The sequence below is a fragment of the Nesoenas mayeri genome, assembly GCF_963082525.1.
Source record: "Nesoenas mayeri genome assembly, chromosome: 25".
Classification (NCBI taxonomy): Eukaryota; Metazoa; Chordata; class Aves; order Columbiformes; family Columbidae; genus Nesoenas; species Nesoenas mayeri.
In genome coordinates, this window is record NC_137549.1 from 4759602 (window position 1) to 4780842 (window position 21241).

The 21241-nt window shown below is 43.8% G+C and overlaps 1 protein-coding gene across 1 annotated transcript in view; it reads left to right on the forward strand.

The window, feature by feature from the left end:
* The window catches only part of ARHGEF18 (Rho/Rac guanine nucleotide exchange factor 18), a gene marked incomplete at its 5' end in the record, with an annotated part of 41008 nt that overhangs the window by 16512 nt on the left and 3255 nt on the right, over window positions 1-21241 (forward strand). The window contains 17 exons of the mRNA XM_080359509.1: window positions 4532-4599; window positions 7073-7136; window positions 10110-10254; window positions 11046-11158; window positions 11317-11457; window positions 11975-12225; window positions 12940-13065; window positions 13899-14016; window positions 14178-14426; window positions 15269-15345; window positions 16335-16513; window positions 16699-16790; window positions 17080-17268; window positions 17909-18046; window positions 18940-19061; window positions 20100-20156; window positions 20747-20794. Of these exons, the coding sequence (XP_080215635.1) occupies window positions 4532-4599; window positions 7073-7136; window positions 10110-10254; window positions 11046-11158; window positions 11317-11457; window positions 11975-12225; window positions 12940-13065; window positions 13899-14016; window positions 14178-14426; window positions 15269-15345; window positions 16335-16513; window positions 16699-16790; window positions 17080-17268; window positions 17909-18046; window positions 18940-19061; window positions 20100-20156; window positions 20747-20794 (2177 nt within the window). The remainder of the gene's footprint in view (window positions 1-4531; window positions 4600-7072; window positions 7137-10109; window positions 10255-11045; window positions 11159-11316; window positions 11458-11974; window positions 12226-12939; window positions 13066-13898; window positions 14017-14177; window positions 14427-15268; window positions 15346-16334; window positions 16514-16698; window positions 16791-17079; window positions 17269-17908; window positions 18047-18939; window positions 19062-20099; window positions 20157-20746; window positions 20795-21241) is intronic.

Here is a 21241-nt window from a genome sequence, read left to right on the forward strand (position 1 = left end):
AAGAGCTTGAATATTAGAAAAAAAACCATGGTAAAAGCTTTTCCTTACTCGCAATTGTGATAACTGACCTATTTAAAATATTCCACCGTCCTGGCATATTAGGGAGATAATATCAGCTTGTAGGCTTAGCCTGTCCGTGCTGGAAAGGAAACTGTGGTAGGAGGACATGATGGGAAACACGGAGTGATTCCCAACGGGAACAGCTTTGTGGATGTTTCTGGTACCGTATTTGGGGGTTTTGCTCTAATAAATAAACAAAACGACTGACTGTTGTTTGAAGATGTTGTGCTGTGGTTTTGTTGCTGTAGTATGCGTGTCCTCTGTATAAAACCAAGAGAAGCAATGGCTGCTTCTCCATTCCTTCTTGCTCCCTTTTTAACAGAGATGGGGGCTTTTTTTAGTTGATGAAGTTGTGAGGTAATAGTTTCTCTTTGGTAGGGTTGAGAAAACACGGCTCTCAAACAGGAGCCATCAGACATGGTGTGTTGTAGTTCCACCTAATGTTTACCTATGAAATATTTTAAATACCTTTTATGATTGTCATAGTTGCTGCTTCAGTCCCGTAGCGTTCCTGTAGAATGGGGGAAGGGTTGAGCGTGAGAGAATTAAAATGGTCCTCGGATTTCTTCTCGAATAATGTGCTAATTTTACTTCGCATTGTTTTAAAAAAAGAAACATCAGTTGTTTGTTTGTTCTGGTTTGGCTTTCTCTGTTTAAAGAAAACTCCAAGCCCATGAGGACTTGTGGTGTTGGGAATGACACGACCCTATCCCCCGTTTGTCTGATATTTTGACAATAAAACCAGATACAGGGGGTAATTATAGGTTGTTTTTGGAGACAAAGAGGAATGCTGTAACAGGGCCACTGAGACTCCATAATTTAGTGGTGTTGCTCTCTCGCACAGACTGTCTCTGTTTCAGAATGTGAAGTATCTCATCACCCTGCACCCTTCCAGTTTTTGGCTTCTGCCTCTACACAATTAGGCAATTAGCAAAACAAGTATACACGGGTCACCAAAGCCACTAGGACAAAGTTAAATCTGTTCCGAGTTCCTGAAGATACTTGACCTGGATTTACCGAATACAGAAACTTCTCCGTGTTGCACTGAAACTCTTTCCTGGGAGGTTTATCATGCACTTTGTAGTTTTGTAAAGTTCCTCAGCTGCTGTCCATCTCTGTGTATAAATTCAGATGTTATATTCTATATTAATCATTCGTATGCAAGCTGTTTGTCGGCTTGAGGAAGGAGTTGCCTTGTATGGGTGAGGAGAAAGGGAAGAGATTCTCTTTGATCCCTGAAGCATCGGACATTTGAAAGCAGAAAAATGAGTTTCACAAGAAAACCATTTTGTCTGTGGCTCTCTTCAGCTGGTCGGATTTAACAGGTGGTGAATATAACCCCGGCATTAAAACAGTGCTTGAGCTCCTTGTATCATTAGAGTCACTGTTAAAAGGAGTCCCTGTCTGAACTTCACTGTTTTAACGGGTTTTTGAAACCCGTCATTTAAAAAACATCAAAAAGCCATATGCTTGAGGGGAAAAAAAGAGCCACTAATTCAATTTTAGATCCATCCCAGCATATCTGTCTGTTAGATCTAGCTGTTCACAAATGCCCTTTAAAGAGTGATTTTATTGGGCAGTGCCGTTCCAGACCAAAGGTCAGGGTCATAATACTCATAATATCTGGTGAGTCATAGATTTGTCCTGGAATCCAATTCTGGAAGACATTTATAGGACATGACCAGTGTCTGATCCACTGGAAGGTATTTGGCCGGGAGAGAAAATATGTGCCCATTTTCAGCAAAGTTCGTTGCCCTCGCGCATCCTGTGAATCGGGCGATGCTTTTGGGCGTCGTAACGCCATGGCCAATAACATCCTCTTGAGTTGTAAACTGCTTTCCCTGAGACTTTGGGAAAGCATCTCGTTAATAAGAGGTGGTGTTTTATTACACCAGGTATTAATTTCATTATCCTCAGTTGTGAATAGGATCTTTTATGATGTTTACGAGCCGCTTGGTCTTAAATATTTCTTTGCTGGATGAGGCCCCTGTGCCAGCCGGTTGCTGAGCAATAGTTCCTGGCTGGCCCATGCAGAGCAATTCAGTGACAGTCCCCTGGTAAGCAGATGTGGGACAATGTGATGCTTCCAAAATTCTCAGTCTTCATCCCAAAACCTGTAGGTTTAATCCCAGAAACACAGCTGTGGTGTGTTTGCTTGGCATCCCGTGTTATCGATCGCTGTCGCAGCTTTGGCTCCAGCAGCCACGTCCGAGGCAGCTTAACTGGTGTTCTCAGCAATCAGATGCACTGGTATTCAAATGCTTGTTTTCATCCGTAATTGGAATGGACTTGGTTCAGCGCTGCCTGCAAAAGTGTGTTGAAAAGGGAAAGCTGGAGCATATTTTATACAGTTAAGGGTGCTTGCAAAACAGTCTGATTCTTCTGTCACTTGTCAAAATTCTCTTCTGTTACGTGGGCAAAAATAATGCCACCGGGAAATCATTACGTTAATTGCTTTTCAAATAGTCTCTAAGAAAACCGAGTCCTTGGATTTACCTGCACTTTTCTGAGGCTTTTCTGTAGCATTTTCATGTTTTCTAGTATGTTCTCTCCTGCCGTGTGAAGAGTCCTTCAGCAGCGTAGGAAACACCCAGAACTATTAGATATAGCAACCAAGACTGATATAAGCGGTTATCTTCAACAGAGCGCATGATGTTAACATTGAAATACATTTTTAAGTTGTTTCCCTTTCACAATTAGCTTAACAAAGTACCCAGGCTTTTGAAGTAGAATTGCTCCTAATGATCATCAATAGGGAAAGAATTATCGACTGCAATCACTGAAGATACGCCATTGTGTTTTACATTATTGATCAGGGAATGCATCCCCCATCGCCGCTGCCGCTGTGCCCCGAAGGGAGCAGCTGGACCCGAATCCAACCCTGCTTAACGTCATGGAGAATTTATTCTCTATTTCCTTTTGTGTGGTGATTTCTGTCCTACAGTTTGCTCCTTTGTCTAAGGGAAAAGGGGCTGCCTTTGTCTACAATTCGGTTGTTGTTGTGGCCTGTCTTTGAACAAAATCCTCGTTTTCTGGTGACAGGCAGAGGCCTTATCAATGCCAAAATAGCGAATACGTTTGTTATCCTCTACGTAGCCTTAGCAAATGAATAATTTGGATACATTTAAATCACGCATTTGCAGAGGCATGTGTGTTGGAAATTAGATAGAGTGCCTTTTCTTTTGTACAGTATTGGTAGAAATATGACAAATAAGAGAGAAGTTATGGGAGGGGATTGTTTTTGTGGAGATTCTGTGTGTGACAGGTACTCCACGTGCAATATTCTCCTCTTATTTCCCACACTTGTAGAAGCTGCGTAACTTCTGGGGCTGTGCACTCAGTCTTTCTCTGTCTTGTTTTTACGTCTTTGTTAATTTATTTGTGTTTAAGGCCATGTAAGCATTTTGTTCCTGTTCTGACTTTTACTGGAGTTATGGAAGACACTTAAAAGTGAGTGTTTCTCTGCATCAGCCAGGAGCCTTCAAGCAGCTCAGCAGCCGCGGCGCCGGGCACGGCCGACGGGTCTGTTTGGAGGAAGAGTCCTTAAGTAGTTTTTCCGCTGTTCTTTAAACATGAACAAGATTTTCTCTAGAAAGCACAGTGTTCATCCTCCCAGTTTTGTTCTATTTCTCTTTTCACAGACATGCCTGAAATATAGTGTAGAGTCTTGTATCTGCAGACATTCCAACCCGCCTGGACACCTTCCTGTGTAACCTCATCTGGGTGTTCCTGCTCCATGGGGGGATTGCACTGGATGAGCTTTCCAGGGCCCTTCAACCCCTGACACTCTGGGATTCTGTGATATGGGAAGAAAGAAATCCTGGTTTCCTTTACTGTCTGAGTTGCTGGTATCCTGCTTCTGCTTTTGCTGGTGGATCTTATTTTATAGACGGGCATCGAGACCGCAGAAAATATTTGACGCTACCGGTTGTCATCCTGTTTTCTCAAGCAGTAGTTATTATAAGGAAAAAAATAAGAGATTGGATTTTACTCTCCTGTTAATGGTTTTATGCCTTTTGGCTGAGAGAGAACTGCTTTAGTTGCTTTATGTGGAAACAATTCCTTTGTGAAGCTAGAAAAGAAGTAATACTCTGAGTCTGTGGCGTGGTTTGAATTATTTGTATGGAGCCCAATGAATTGGTGCCTTCTTGAACTGTATCAATTTTGAATTGTAATGTAAGGCAGGAAGCAGCACTCTGGCTTAAAAGGGATGAAGCAGAACACTCTTAATACATTCAATAGTGTCTCCTTGTGCTTGTTTGTGTGAATTGCATTGTCAGTGATTCTGAGTCACACTGGAAAACCTTGAGCATTTGGTGTAAAGGAACAAAACACACACAAGGGTGCTCTCTGAAACCCCTAAGCTTACTCCGCATCTCTTCCAAATTAGGAGGTCTTTCATTTCCCACTCTTTCTCCCCCTAGATGGGAATGACAACAATAATTTCAGACTTTTTCGGTGTGTGTTTCAGATTGTGCAGTGAATGTCCATAAGAACTGCAAGAGTTTGCTGGCTGAATGCAGCAGCATCAGACCCAAGGTGGGTTTTGTAAGTTGTTCTTCTTTTATAATAACAGTGCTTGACATAGTATGTTTAATTTAGTGCGAGTGTATTAATTTACATGGGTAAAGAATATTGCCCTACATCTTCAAGACATCGACTAGTTATTAACTTGTCATTATAGTAATTTATGACAATTTATGCAGGGAAAATAAAGTGGCACGTTTAATACTCAAAATTACCCTTGCTTGTGTCTGTGAGAAGCATGACTAACCCTTAGAAGAATGCTCAAACCCATCACTTTTTTGGGGAGCATAATTGAATTATGTGACACCTCTGAATTTTATGCCACTGTATTTTAGTAGCTTGTGCCATCTCAAAGCTGGTGGATGGGTGTGAAGGGAGATTTGTTTACAACAGTTAGTTTCTAGTTTATAAGCTGAGCAATGCAGAATAAGCAATTTGATTTCTGAACTGTGATGAACTTTGTATCTTGCTAAGCTGTTCATGTTTTATCTCTGTCACGGTGGCGCCTGCGATAGCTGCCTCTCTGTCTTTTATTATTATTCTGGTGTTGGTTTTGGAAAGCACTTCCTCCTCCTTATAACTAATTACACTTGAGGGAGTTTCAGTTATTTTAACCTGCAAGTGTTCATGGTGTTGTGGTCAGTGGGGGAGAGTCCAGTTGAGGCCTGGATCCAGTGCAGTGCCTCAGGGGTCAGTACTGGGACCCCTATTATTCAATATATTCATCAATGATTTGGACGAGGGAATAGAGTGACTGTCAGCAAATTTGCTGAGGACACCAAGCTGGGAGGAGTGGTGACACTGGAAGCTGTGCTGCCATCAGAGACCTGGGCAGGATGGAGAGCTGGACGGGGAAAATGTAATGAAATAGAACAAGGGCAAGTGTAGAGTCTTGAATCTGGGCAGGAACAACCCCAGGTTCCAGTGTAAGTTGGGGAATGAGCTATTAGAGAGCAGCGTAGGGGAAAGGGAGCTGGGGGTCCTGGGGACAGCAGGGTGACCATGAGCCAGCACTGGGCCCTTGTGGCCAGGAAGCCAATGGGACCTGGGCTGGGTTAGAAGGGGGTGGTCAGTAGGTCAGAGAGGTTCTCCTGCCCCTCTGCTCTGCCCTGGGGAGACCACACCTGGAATCTTGTGTCCAGTTGTGGCCTCTCAGTTCCAGCAGGACAGGGAGCTGCTGGAGAGAGTCCAACGCAGCCACCAAGATGCTGGAGGGAGTGGAGCATCTCCCGTGTGAGGAAAGGCTGAGGGAGCTGGGGCTCTGGAGCTGGACAAGAGGAGACTGAGGGGTGACTCATTCATGTTTACAGATATCTAAAAGGGGAGTGTCAGGAGGATGGAGCCAGGCTCTTCTGGGTGACAGCCAGTGACAGGACAAGGGGCAATGGGTTCAAACTGGAACACAGGAGGTTCCACTTAAATTTGAGAAGAAACTTGTTGGGGGTGAGAGTGGCAGAGCCTGGCCCAGGCTGCCCAGGGGGGTTGTGGAGTCTCCTTCTGTGCAGACATTCCAACCCGCCTGGACACCTTCCTGTGTAACCTCATCTGGGTGTTCCTGCTCCATGGGGGGATTGCACTGGATGAGCTTTCCAGGTCCCTTCAACCCCTGACATTCTGGGATTTCAGAGACTGTAGCAGATAGGGAGTAGCTTGAGGGGGAGAGAGAGCAGAACAGCTCAAACCTTGGCAATTAGAGGTTAGAGAAAGCGCTTTCAGCTGTTGGTGATTTAGAACGTGACTCTTTGGAGGGCAGAAATGTTCTTATGGGCTTTTTGATATATCCTTTTAAACTTGTCAAGGCATTGTGCTTTTTCCTTTTAAACTGAAATTTTCCCTTGCTCTGGTGCTTTGATTTCCACTCTTTGCCATCTCCTGAACTTCCATGGTTGTGTCAGCCCCGACAAACCTCGCCAGGAGAGAGCACAGGGGGAACGGTAGCACAAAGTGAGCAACGAAGGCAGGAATTAGATGCTCAAAATGAAGTGCAACATCCAGAAAGCCATTTCTTACAGACTGTATTTCGATAAATTGTATGTCAGTGCCATGTGTAAGAAGGAGAAAGTTGTACAGATTACCAAAGGTGCAATTTCAAATGGGCAGTCTGAATTTGGGTTGAAATTGGCTGGGTTGGTTTAGTTAGTATTGCTGTAAAATTATCAGCAAAGCATAAGTGAAGACTCTACACAAAGGGTTTGCTTTCATTTAGTAAATTATTTATGATCATAGCTTTAATTTGGCTGTTAATGTCAGTTTTGGTTCTATTTCAGTCTGGTTTCTGCTTGATGCGGTTATACAAAGTGTTAATGGCTATATGCCATTCTTCTGGAAACTGAAAATAAATCAAAACGGTTGCTCTGTCAAATCTTTTGTGGTTTCGGTAGACAGCTTCACTTACAGGTAGTGCTCTGTGGTAGGAAAAAATATGCGTCAGTTTGGAGTGAAAGTTTGGTCTGTATGTGTAAGAACATTGTATTTTTTCCTGTAGCAGAAAGACTCGCAGCACAGACCTTCTGGATCTCCACAGAGTTCGCCCCGGTGCATTTCCCCAGGTTTGTACTAAAGAATGATTTCTGTGCTCAAGGCTTATCTGTTCAATTGTATTTTTTTCTTTAATATGTTTTAAAGGCTATACACAGTGTGTTATTGAAGTACAGAAAAGGTCTCTTTTAATAAGATGGCTTCATTTTTTTTTCTATTGGGAATGGCTTGGAGGCTCGTAGCAATCTCCTGTGTGCTTTTATCTCTTTATCTTTTTATTTTTCTTTATACCTTCTTGCTGTGTAACCTCAAAATATCATGGTGAAAAGGGATCAATAAGCTCGTTTTTCATTGATTGTCTATTCTCTGGCCTCTGAAAAGACTAGAACTGTGAACCTTGTTTTACATCAGATTTCCATAATTGTCTATTTAAAACTTGCCTGCAGCTAGTGGTTGCTAGAAATCTCTAAGACAAGCTAGCACTAATGCTCTGCACATAAATCTTGGTTGAACCAAAGTGGGAGAAGGGATATGGGAGAAAAAGGCAAGAAGAAGGAGCAGCTCCATTGCAGCATAGGCTTTGAAATAGCTTTTTGCTGCTGGAAAAGACCATTGTGGCCACAGGTGGATGATTTAAATGGCATTTTAATTGGTAGATGTTACAAGGTCTGCATTAACAGAGCAGGATTCTGGGCTTTCAGATGATTCACAGTGACTAGAGCCGAAGGGAGTGGAGCATCTCCTGTGTGAGGAAAGGCTGAGGGAGATGGGGCTCTGGAGCTGGACAAGAGGAGATTGAGGGGTGACCTTATCAATGTTTAGGGATTCTGTGATATGCCTTTGTTAAAGTATCATTTGACTTGCATTGCGAGGTCTATTTCTTCATGAAACGATCCTTATCAAGAAGGAAGCGCAAAGGTAATAATTGTTAGAAGAAGATAAGCAGCTGTTTGTGTTACCAAGAATGTTTTTTGTGCATTTAAGGGAAAGCGCAGGGGCTAAAATAGGAAACAGTAAGGGATAATGAAAATAGGAAAAGTTGGCTGTAGGGCTTGTCGTTGGAACAGCTCTGCGGTACACAGTCTGGTCTGGTGCGATAGGTTAACAGGGATCGATAGGGGCTCTCAGCAGTGTGCAGACAGTGCTAATTGAACTCAGAAAATGGCTCTGCCAGGCAGCCAGTGCTTGTTTTCCATTGTCAAAAGCAGAAGCTGGAAGTTCAAGGAACAGCAAATAGCACGGACACTGTGGGTCTTTGCCCACAGTATAACACTGCGGACTGCAGTGCCCAGCGAAAAAAAAGAGCTGTATTGTGTCAACATACCTTTTAAGAAAGGTACAGACTGTGTCGGTTGTGTCCCCCCATTCCTTTCCCCATGCTTTACCTCTGGAGACTTTTAGATTTGTGAAAAAGAACTTGATGTTCTTGGCTCGTGGAGCACAGAAAGACAACCTGATGGCTGATGGTTGCAATACTTCCCCAAATGGAAACTGCGGGGGCATTTATTATTAAGTCTTTGTTTAAGAATTCCGCATCTTGCTGATGTCTATTTAGTCTCCTCTTTTGGAGCTCATCACTTGGAGGTGATGGAGGAGGACTCAGTTTACCCAGTTTGATGTAGACTGGGAATGCGCCAAGAGATTTCAGCCCCAAACAGGTGTCAGGAGAGGTATTTCCAGCAGGAGAAGATGCGGTGATATAACTTCTATTAAATGTCATCGATAAAGCTGCCCCTGCAGCACTAATATGATTCTAGTCGACTCTTTCAGGGAAGATTGAATGAGACACAAGCACATGTGGAGTATGGGATACCAAGAAATGTGGAAAAACCTGTTTTCTGGGCAGAAACACGCATGCCTTGGTGCAGCTGTGTCTGGTTGAGGGAGAGGTGACTGTCAGTGGGGGTGCAGCCAGAAGTACAGGTGGGGAGAGGGGGACGCGTGGGGCTGGGAGACACCCGTGTTTCTACAGGAGAAACTGAATTGGTGATGCATAAACCTTGGCTGGGAGCTGCAGACCCTGACGCAGCCTCAGGGGCACATCAAGGGAAAGGGGAGTTGAGCTGGGTGTAGGACAAACCTGCCCTTTGTGCATCCCTGAGATTTCTTCCACCCCCATGTCCTTAAAAGCACTCTGAGAACCGGGCAGCCGCACGCCTTGCCGCCGATCGGTGTACAGATTGCCTGCCTGCTTCTTCATCTTTGCTTTCCTTGAAGTTCGTTGCATAAAAGGGTGTATTTTGTCTCCTGTTCCTTATCATTCATTACAGACATTAGCGCTAAATAATTGTATCCATTTTTTATAAGCCTATTCCAGGCTTCCACGTATTGTGTAACAGTGATTAAAGTTTTAAATACCTTCCCAGTTCACAGTCTGTCTAGATTGAAAAAGCAGCAAAAAGCTGCAGTATTAAAATTAAATTTAGCTCTGGTATCTATTACATTCAGCGTGTGCGCTTGCAGATATAAATCATCGGGTAGCAATAAGCATTGCAAAGAACTTGTGGTTTTTACGTGATCTCAGATTTTTCTCGTTTGCCATGAAATGTTCTGTGCCCTTATACGGTAGGGTGTGAATAATTGTGTGTAGGTTCTGGTGTTTTACTAAAGGAGAAGATACTTTGCAATTTCCACACTAAATAGGCACAGTAGGGACCAATTTCCTGCACTTCAGACCTGCTGATTTAGCCAATACAGTAAGTTAAGTGGCAGCTTTACATTTCTAGAAGGATCACAGGTGGTATAAAAACACCGCATCTCTGGGGCCACTTTACTGTGCCGGGTCTGAGGGCAGCCAGTGCCGAGCATGGGGAATACAAATTCAAAAAGCAGCGGCAGGAGCAACACGATTCCAGCTCATCCCGAGCTGTCTTTTTGTGGTTCCTTCTCGAGAAAATGGAACGAGAACGTTTTTTTGGACAACGAGCTCCTGACGTCCAGGATCCTGTCTGTCCTCCGTCCTCATTCGGAGCGAGGTTTGAGAGCAGGCGACCTGCAGTGTGCGCCTCATTTTCTGAGTACCAATTCAATTTTTGCCTCTCTAGCCGCTTCCTTGAAGGAGCAGCCCCGCAGTCTCCTCCTGGGGCCGGATGGCACCCCAGTGCTGCCGCGGAACCTCGGCATGACTATCGCCCAAAGAGGAAATTCTGCGTCTCCGCTGAATACTGCTGCGGCTGTGAATAAATTCGGGTAAGTCAACGGCTGCTTGTCTAACTTGCTGCATTCTGCTGCCCACCCCCGTGTGAAAACAAAAACAACTACAGAACTGAAGCAAGGGTTCCCGTTTGCTTTCAAGCACAGAAGAGATTTGTCGTGCCGTTTAATGCTGAAAACTTACAGTGCAGGGAAATGAATGTCAGTTGTCTGTTTAAATTGCCTTTAGTCTCTCTGTAGTACGTAAGAAAGATGTATCTTATAAAATTGGGCAGTATCTATCTGTCTAGGTGATGGTTTCTGTGGGTATATTTGTCTTCAGACTTGCTGAAATTCAGTGATCTCTTCTGCGCTCAGTTATTCCGGGTTGTGCTGGTCCTGCCAGCGCAGGAGACAGCGTTGTTGTGAACGGCAGGATGCTGTGGTTGAATGGTGGACCGATTCAAAGCTCTGTGCTGTTTTAGTAGCTGTTTACTTTTCTGTGCCACAGTTTGCTCCCCACTTAGTGCCGCTGCCCTTTGTACTCTGAACTGGCTGTGCCGTGTCACCAGCTGATGCCTTTTCCAATGTCACACCAGGAGCCACATACTTGCTCGTGCTGCTCTGATTAAAACCGTAACATTGAAGTGATGGAGTTGCTGAATTGATTTGATTGCTGGAGTACAAGGATAGCTTTTGTATGTTTATCTGAAGTTAATTGCACTATAGTTAAGGAAAGATGCTTATCAAAGTAGGTGGATTATTAGTTGTTTTCTTTTTGTCAAGCCACTTAAAAAAATGTTGATATTCTGTTTTGGTCCCTTGATCTAATTTCTTTGGCTATTTAGACTAATTTCAGGAGACATGGATGAAGGTGATTCAGGCTTTGTAAAATTTAAGCAGACTTCAGAGGACGTTGTGTCACTTGCGCCATCAACAGCAGACTCCATTTTTCTGGAAGGTATGGAATTGCTGTGCTCTTCGGGACTCTGATGTGCTTTCTTACACAGTCTTAAATCAGCACTGAAGTGTTTTCACTCTTGTCGGTAATGATGTTAATGAGGCATGTGGTGAGAAACAATTTAATAATGATAGAAACTGAATGTGCTTTTGGTCTAGATGCGTATTCTGTGTCCCTCCGAAGTGAAATCGAAACAGACGCTCATGAGTTTGAGGCAGAGTCTTGGAGTGTTGCCGTGGAGCAGCCTTATGTAAAAAGGCAAAAGAGAGACGTTATAAAAAGGCAAGATGTCATTTATGGTAAGAGGATTTATTATTCTTATAACTTTTTTATTATTTCAGAGTGCCACTGTTTAGAAACAAAGCATTAGTGGTGATTTTTATTGGCTCCCGTTTTGACCTGTGCTTGAAAACTAAAACTGAGTGAAGATTTTCAAGTCTGGTTTCAAGTCTGTTACCTTTCTTACAGAATCACAGAATGTCAGGGATTGGAAGGGACCTCAAAAGGTCATCCAGTCCAATCCCCCAATTCTCTGTGTGCTTAAGTCTTCCTGTTGATGGTTTTGTGCAACCCAGTGTGCCTGTGGGTGCAGCAAAACCCAGCCATACAATTAGGGAACAGCTCAGCTGCGACCGGGAGATGTCGTTAAATGGGTGGGTTTAGTCAGGGCAAATTCTCGAACTTCCCATCAATGATGCAAAGATTGCGGTGAGGACGAGGGTGGTGCAAAGACGGTGGCTTTCGAAGCCTCCTGGTTCATATCTCTCTGGTCACTGCGCAGCGTGTTAATGATTTGCTTTATTTCCCCTTGCCCAGAGCTAATGCAGACTGAAATGCACCATGTGAGGACGCTGAAGATCATGCTGAAGGTGTACTCCAGGGCCATGAGGGAGGAGCTGCAGTTCCCACACGCGGTCATCAACAAGCTGTTCCCCTGCGTGGACGAGCTGCTGGAGATGCACGGGCAATTCCTGCTGCAGCTAAAGGAGCGCCGGAAGGAATCTTTAGAAGAAGGCAGTGACCGAAATTATATAATCCAGAACATTGGAGACCTCTTGGTAAAACAGGTGTGAATTGAATTCTACCAATGTTGTTGACACTGTTAAATTTCTAAAAGCTCACTATAAGGATAAAGTTACGTTATGTAAAGATTGATTTAATACTGGGTTTAAGATTATCCTCCCAGTGTGACGTGTGTATAAGACTCAAGGAACATATCTGGTCACAGATAACATGAAATATTCATTGAATGTTCTTCAGGCAAGTGTGTATGCATGTTGTGGGTTGTGTACATGGTTTGGTTCTGGTTTTCATCTCTTTCCACAGTCAGGTAACACGGTCTTGGTGTCCATCCCATACCTGGCTCTGCTGCGTTTAATGCTGAGCTTCGTGGTTCTGACCTTTTAAAAATGCAGTAAAGATCCTTTGAACTCATTGCCGTGTAGCACCCATTCCGCTCTGGAGCAGACACAATGATTTATTTCATATACCATGACCATTTCTTGCCCTTCACCTTTTACCATTCTCAATATTTTTAAGTGCAGAGGCCCAGAAATGTTTTTTTACATTCTCATAATGGCACTATCATGTAATACCGGGTTATCTTGTGGTATCCCCAGCTCTCATATGTCACACAGAATAGATTTATCATTCCTGGTACAGTAGAAATTGAAATATTGAAGAAATGTCTCAACACCAGTTACCATCAAACCGTGTTACACCTGGGGCTTGTGGAGGAGGCAGGTTTGCTCTCCGTGATTCACTCTTCTGTTTCCAATTAGTTTTCAGGTGAAAATGGGGAAAGAATGAAAGAAAAATACGGCGTGTTCTGCTGTGGACACAATGAAGCTGTTGGTCACTATAAGGACCTGCTCCAAAGCAATAAGAAGTTCCAGAACTTAATAAAGGTAAACAGCAACCAGAAATCTCCTGTTCTGACTGTGCAACATACACTTGGCCACTTTAAGTTTTATTTTGTACCTGAAGATCTCTTAAATTTGAATGAGCAGGCTAAAAAGCATGTTCTTGTTATTTGAGGAGTTGTTGGCTTCTTGTGTTTTAGATCTTTTGAGCTGTTTGGACACAAAGCCGCAATTAACAGGTGATACATTTGAGGCTGGGGAACAGAGTATTTGTTCTGTTCATGGCTCTGTCACTGCGGCCACCTTTGGAAATTGGCTCGATAATAAATGAAATCAAGTATAGATGTTGTTTGTGAACTACTATAGAAAAAGCAGGTACTCCTAGTCAGGTTTTGCCCGTTACACCATCTGTCCGGATGGGATGCACCCGCGGTGCTGAGGTCATTGCTGGACCGCTCTCCATCATCTTTGCCAAGTCTTGGGAAGCGGGAGAGGTGCCTGAGGACTGGAGGAAAGCAAATGTCACTGCAATCTTCAAAAAGGGCAGGAAGGAGGACCCGGGGAACCATAGACCGGTCAGCCTCACCTCCATCCCTGGGCAACTGATGGAACGACAAACAGGCAATTGAACAGTTCAGGCTTGAAACTTGCTCTGTTTGGCTCCAGGTTTAGTTGATAGTAGTTAAAAATAATACCTACAATATTTTTCTAGTAATAAAATCCATTTTTTCATGTTACCAGGGATTTTGCCTTCGTAAAAGAATGCAGGTGATTTTGTAGGAAAACGTTTTGAGACGGAAAAATGTGCGAATGGAGAGGTGAGGAGTTAGAAGAGCAAATATATACAATGGGTGTGATGGGTCTGTCTTGTTTTCTAGAAAATCGGCAACTGTTCCATTGTGAGGAGACTCGGTGTTCAGGAGTGCATCCTGCTCGTTACCCAGCGCATCACCAAGTACCCGGTCTTGGTGGAACGGATTATTCAGAATACAGAAGGTAGGTTGCTTGGTCTTTTCTAGAAGCCTCACGGTTGTCTGCTGATCCTTTTTCTCCTGTGTTTTGCGTGGTCTTTCCTTTTCGGGTTCAGTTGTGTTTGGGTGGCTCATGTCTTGCATTCCAGAGTTGAAAAGGTGACTGATTGCTACTCTTTCTCTTAGCTGGAACTAGAGATTACGAGGAGCTCACCCAAGCCCTTAGTTTAATTAAGGACACGATCACTCACGTAGACGCCATGGTAAATGAGTGCGAGAAGGGGCAGCGCCTGAAAGAGATTATGCACAAAATGGAGCTCAAATCTTCTGGGAAATGCAAGAATGGGCTTTTCTTCCGGAAGGATGACATGGGACGGAGGCGGCTTCTGCTGGATGGGATGCTGTACTGGAAGGCTGCATCAGGGCGACTCAAAGGTAAAGGGACAGGATGGGCTCAAGTACAACTGAGAAACAAGATTTCAACCAAAAAAAGAGATGTTTTTATTTTTTTATTTAGTAACTGTTTATTACCTGATCGATTGAGTATAAAATAAGATGACAATAACCTGCTTGTTTAATAGGATATTGGAGGAAATAGCACTTGTTCTATTCTTGGCTTGTCCAATAAGCATCTTTATGACGGTGCATGATAAGTTCCTTATGCTGTTTGCTTATTATCTGCCTGATCTGCTTTCCAATTCAAGAGGGAGGTCTTCAGATGACAAGGCTTGAGTCATCCTGACTTAGTCTCCTGTGGGAATGATTATCTTGTGCGAGCTCTGCTTCACGCTTCGAAAAACTGTGCCATGTCAACCCCACGACACCTTTGTTCTCCAAAACGTCTGTTTTGCCAGAACAATCAAACCAGCATCCATCCGAATATTTTAACAGCTTCATTGCTCATTTGTTCAAGGAGAAGCTTCAATGGCCCATAAAATGCAGCCAGGAGTAGGTGGCACTGTGAACATGTGCAGTTCCAGAAGGTTCTGCCGTTGAGGGAGACAAGTTCCCTCGCGAGTGTTTGAGTCAATATGGAGGGTGCCCGTGTAGGTGTTTTCAGGCTTTAAATCAGCTCGATTTGTATTGCGCTGGTTCTGCGCAACCACAGGCTGTGGGCAACCCAAGTGGAAGGCCATAGCAGACCCAATATCGCAAATGTTGACAAGCTATTCTCTGACCCACAGGAAATTTAAGTTTAAATCAAGTGGTTTGGCGTCTGGACCAGTTTTCCTGCTTTAAAAATCTGCCTTTGTGGGTTTTTTTCTCTGTTACTACAGATATTCTGGCAGTCCTGTTGACTGATGTACTGCTGCTCTTACAAGAAAAGGACCAAAAATACACATTTGCATCAGTGGTAGGTATTGTTCTCCTTATTTAATACTTTCACTTGGAGTATTTTATGCAAGTGACAGTAACTACAGAAGAAATACAATTAGAAATGTTAACGACTTGTTATGGTAGGTTCAGAAAAGTTAATGAACCAGCCTGCTATCATAGAATCACTTCTTCTGAAGCAATTCTGGTGCTTGTTCCACTCTAGAAGATTCAGTGGATTCACTTGCTTTTCTAGGGCATTTCCACAGGTGTCCTCAGAGCAGTTAATTGTGAACATTTTGTCCTGATCTAGTTCAGTTGTGGCTCTAATAGAAGCAGTAACAGAAACTAGTGTTTTCTTGGATGTATTTTTTTTTTCCAAGACATGAACATCAGAGCCACATTCTAATGGCAAAAGCCGTTTTGGTGACATCAGGGCTGTAAAATCAACCGCTTTCCACATTAACCATCTTCTAATGCTCAGTGGGGGGATACTTTCACAAATCAGGATCGCTTCTTGGTGACAACCAGTGACAGGACAAGGGGTAATGGGTTCAAACTGGAACACAAAAGGTTCCACTTAAATATGAGAAGAAACTTGTTGGGGGTGAGGGTGGCAGAGCCTGGCCCAGGCTGCCCAGGGGGGTTGTGGAGTCTCCTTCTGTGCAGACATTCCAACCCGCCTGGACACCTTCCTGTGTAACCTCATCTGGGTGTTCCTGCTCCATGGGGGGATTGCACTGGATGAGCTTTCCAGGGCCCTTCAACCCCTGACATTCTGGGATTCTGTGAACTTGTTTCTCTTTGAGCAGCATTAGGTGAATCTTTGAGCTGTAGTTTATTTGATGACATTGTTTTCATTGCAAAGACTCTGGTTGATGAGTAAAAAAATGACGATGTCAAAAGTGTCATGTGAAGAGGCCATAGCAATAAAGTTATAGCATTTGAATGTTATGGCTCTGTATGAGGAAGCACAAACCCTAGAGAATGTATATAATGAAGTGCAATAAATTACATTTTGTTTTACAGGACTCGAAACCGCCGGTTATCTCATTGCAAAAGCTGATTGTGAGAGAGGTAGCTAATGAGGAAAAGGCAATGTTCTTAATTAGTGCTTCCTTAAAAGGACCAGAAATGTATGAAATTCACACGAGTTCAAAAGAGGAGAGGAATTCCTGGATGGCACACATCCGCAGAGCCGTGGAGAGGTAAGTGATGAGTGAAAGCAGGAGGGTCTCATTTCTTGCTCATCCGTCTGCTCTTCACAGGACTCAGAGGTGAAGACTGACACACCAGATAAACCACATCCTGGGCAAAAGCTCCAGGTTGAATCCTGAGATGGTTTTAAGTCATCTTCTGTGTGAAACATATCTCTTTCTCCCCCTTTTTACAGCTGTCCCGATGAAGAAGGAGGAACGTTCAATGAACCCGAAGCAGAGAGGAGGCTGGCTGAAGCAAGAGCTGCTAAGTTAAAAGATTTTCAAGGTAATGACTTAATTACATATTCCACGAACTGCTTCTCGGCATCATTTGTGATTCATGACCGTATTATTCTTTTATCACGTGATGTGATCAAGTTTCTCCTTCATAAGTCTTTCAAGGTAGTGCAAGAAATAGTTAAGTTAAATAAGTTTAATAAGCTTTGTATGCTCCATGAGTTAACTGTTAATATATCTCTGCATTTGATGTATGAAATGAATAATGATCTTCCAGATTGAATGTTGTACTCTGACAGTGCTCAGGAAGACAGAACTGAGTTTGTTTCTTCCTTTAGAGCGTTTGAACATGAAAGACGACCTGATTCTGCAAAGCCTAACTGAGAAGCAACAGATTTATCTAGAGATGTCTGAAATGAACGGGTTTGAAGACCATTCACAAGGATCCCGATCTCGGCTGCTTCTTCGGGCGGATATCTCAGAAAATCTGCAAGGAGAGGCTCTTCTGAAGTCCGCAGTGACGGAAGGTAAGCGCAACGTGGGACTGCGTACGTACTCACTCCGGTGCAAGGGTGAGAATAAGCACGTACAATCCAAGTACAGCTCCTGCAAATCATTCTGTAATAACATAATGCTTGTATGTAACCCTGTTCAGCCATCCCTGTTCTCAGAAACAATCTGTGAGACAGGTGATGCGCACCTGTGGTTTTAGGCAGAGGAACCTTCTTCACAGCTTCAGTGTTTTTACTTCTGAGGATCAACCAGTGGAGTCTTAGGATGAGTCTGTTCAGATGGGTAACGGAGTGCTCTAATAATACACCAGTCCTGAAATATAATATTATATGAGGGTTATAGATGAAAACAGCCCATCTAAATATAGTATATTTAGAAAGAAAATAGGCACAAATATAACTTTTATTTTGCGGTTAAATAAAAAAGAAAAATCAAAGACTTGAGGCAATCATCTTTATATGTGCAATACAAAGAGCCTGTTGTAAACAGCTACTCACAAAGGAAAATTCATCTGCACTGCAGGAAATCTCTCAAGCTGCCCCATCTTAAGGTACTTGATGGTTGAATGTTCTTCTCTTTTAACTTGTTACCATGATGCATTAGTCTCGCTGCATAGACACAGCTGTTTACATGACGTGTTCTCCTCTTTCCTAGCTGAAAATCTCCAGAACCTTATCTTCACTCACTTAGGCAATGGTTCCTGTCAGCCTGAAGACGTCTCGGGGTCAGGACTTCCCAGGAGAGCAGAGACCTTTGGAGGATACGACAGTAGTCCCTCAGTGTCAAATAAAAGTAAGAAAGGCACCATTCGGCATTCTTCTGAGCGTCGTGGCTCTTTACGGTGTTTCTCTGTGCAGACAACGAGATAAAGCAATGAGTCAGTTGAGGCTCTGACATAAGGAAGCTTCACCAGGCTCTAAAAGGAAGAGAAGAGCAAATTTCCAGCATGTGCTCTTACCACGTTGTGTCTTTTGCTTCCAATACCAACACTAGAGAGCAGAGTAGGGCAGAGTGTTACGCTAAGGGCATTACCTTAACCCACGCTTTCTGATCACTACAAGTCCGCACAGGATTTTCATTTTATGGATGAAAAAAAATAAACTTGAAAACCTAGACAATTGGAATCCAGCTGCCTGCTTTGGGTTTGGAGGCATGAAGTTTTTTCCGCTTTCTTTTGTATCCGCACAGTCACTAAAGGGTCACTGAATCCTTAGATAATATCAATTGTCCTTTGGGCACAGATGCTTAATCAGTTAATTATCAGTGGAAGTAATAGATACTATTTATCTCCATTTTTGCCTCATGCATTTATTGAAAAAATGCTACAGTGGTGCTGCTTTGAATAGAATTTTTTACTAGCGAGTGTTCTGTGTTATGAGCTGGCAATTCTGGCAGCCACAGACGATCGTTTTCATGCACACGTTGTGGCTGTGGCACTTAAAATAGTATAATGTAACTTGAACTTCCTCCCTGTATTTATCTCAACCCACTCTCCTCAAGTTTTTGTACTTTTTGAGCAGTCCTATTGTCTCCTCCTCCACTTTGAGTCAGCGTGGAGAAGCCGTGCGGTTGCATATTGGTTCTAATTCTTCAAAGTCACTTTTTTTGTTGCTTGCTCTGCGGTACAGTGAGTTTTCACAGGCCCTGTGCTGCTGTGAGCTGCTCATACTCTGCTCTTCCTACAGGTGGTCACTTCAGGAAGAACAGCGGTGGTGACCAGAGGCCGTGGGACTGGAGGGGCCCTGCAGTAGGTCCAGATGTGCAGCTCCATGACCTCCCTTCTGATGCAGAAGAAGGATCTCAAACCGTACGTTGGGCTCATGAACGATTTAAATTCATTTCGTCGTATTCCTCCTTGTAGTAGTGGTGCAAAACTGATCTTGCACAGAATGGACTGGGTTGGAAAAGACCTCAGAGATCAAGTCCAACCCTTGGTCCAACTCCAGCCCATTGACTAGATCATGGCACTAAGCGCCATGTCCAATCTCAGTTTAAAAACCTCCAGGGCCGGTGAGTCCAGCACCTCCCTGGGCAGCCATTCCAATGCCTGACCACTCTCTCTGCACAGAATTGCTTTCTAATCTCCAGCCTCAATTTCCCCTGGCAGAGTTGAAGCCCATGGCCCCTTGTCCTATTGCTGATGCCTGAGAGAAGAGCCCAATCCCCACCTGGCTAGAACTGCCCTTCAGGTAGTTCTAGAGAGTGCTGAGCTCAGCTCTAAGCCTTCTCTTCTCCAGACTAAACAAGCCCAGCTCCCTCAGCCTCTCCCCATAGGGCTTGTGTTCAAGTCCCTTCCCCAGTCTTGTTGCTCTCCTCTGGACCTTCCAGCAGGTCGACACTCCCTCCCAACTTGGTGTCATCAGCAAATTTGCTGATGATGGTCTCAATCCCCTCATCGAAATCATCAATAAAGATGTTAAACAAGACCGGACCCAACCCTGACCCCTGGGGGCACCACTAGTGACCGGCCACCAGCTGGACGCAGCCCCATTCCCCAGCACGCTCTGGGCCCAGCCCTCCAGCCAGTTCTTAACCCCGCAGAGAGTTCACTTGTCCAGGCCATGGGCTCCCAGCTTTTGCAGGAGTATATGATGGGAGACAGTGTCAAAGGCTTTGCTGAAGTCTAGATAGACCACATCTACAGCTTTCCCCTCATCCACCAGGTGGGTCACCTGATCATAAAAGGAGATGAGGTTGGTCAGACAGGACCTGCCCCTCCTAAACCCATGCTGGCTGGGGCTAATCCAGAGTTTAAAGTCCCTAACAAGATGAACTTTTCCAGCTTGTAGTAAACTGCTGCCAAACAACTGTTCTAGCACAGATGTTTCTTTTGTCTTTTTGACAGAGTGATGGAACGAGGCTGGATGACAGCAGTGGTGTTCAGCCCACCATAGAATCTCAGGTACGTTCCTTCTGCCGTTAGGAAATCTCATGGGAAATAGCCAGATAATCATAACAACATGCAAACCCAAACCAACCAAACAAAAAACCCCACCAAAAAACTCTGTTTCTAATGTCTGTGGAACCACAAGCACATTAACAGCCTGTACCTTATGACTCTAGCGCATTATGAATGCAGAGATAAAAGTCCTGTTAGAAAACAATGATGGGTTCTGGCTATATAGACGCACATTTCGAAGCGCTGGCTGACTGCTTTTCCTGCGTTTGTGGAGGAATTGCGTGTTCTCAGCTCACTGACAAACCTTGTCAGAAAGAAAACTGAGGATGAAGTTTGCTCTCTGGAACCCCAGTGAGATTTGCTGGACTCTTATTTACATCTGTGCAAGGACTAATAGACTGAAATTTGTCGTGCCAGCTTGTTGCTCTTTTGGCTGTTACTGTGTTAGAGACGCTTGTAGCCAGGCTTCCATTGTCGTTTTGTACAGATATTGTTGATTGTGTTCACTGTTTAAAAAAATATAGATGTCTAATGCATCCAAACTGAACTCTCTTCACGTGTCTAATGTCTTGTTTCCCTCCCCTTCTCTTCAGCTTGTTCAAAGGATACAAACGCTGTTACAGCTGCTCTTCAGTCTTCAGGTAAATCGCTATTTACCATCTAAGAGGTTTGTTAGGCATTAATTGTAGTAAAATGTATGCAGGTGTGGAGAAAATATCCCCTCAAGCTAGGGTGAAGTGCGGAATTTAGGACCCAAGACTCAAGGAAACAGGCACTGTGGTGTTTTGAAGAAGGAAGCATTGTCTTAAGCAATTGTTTCCTTTTTCCTGCTCACTTAAGTGCAGTTCTTTTGCTCCTTTGAGCTCCAGCTGCTCTCTGTGCTCATTTCTTCTTAAAATTGTTGTTGATATACACGTGTGTGTATTAGTTCTTTTTACGGTAAGCTTGGAATCAGCAATATATTGACTGATTCAACTCAGCATAATAATTCTAGTGCAATAATTGTTAATTTTGACATACATAATCATAACTTACTTGCTTAGCCATCTCCAGTAGCACATGGACTGTACAACTTGGATCTGCTCTCG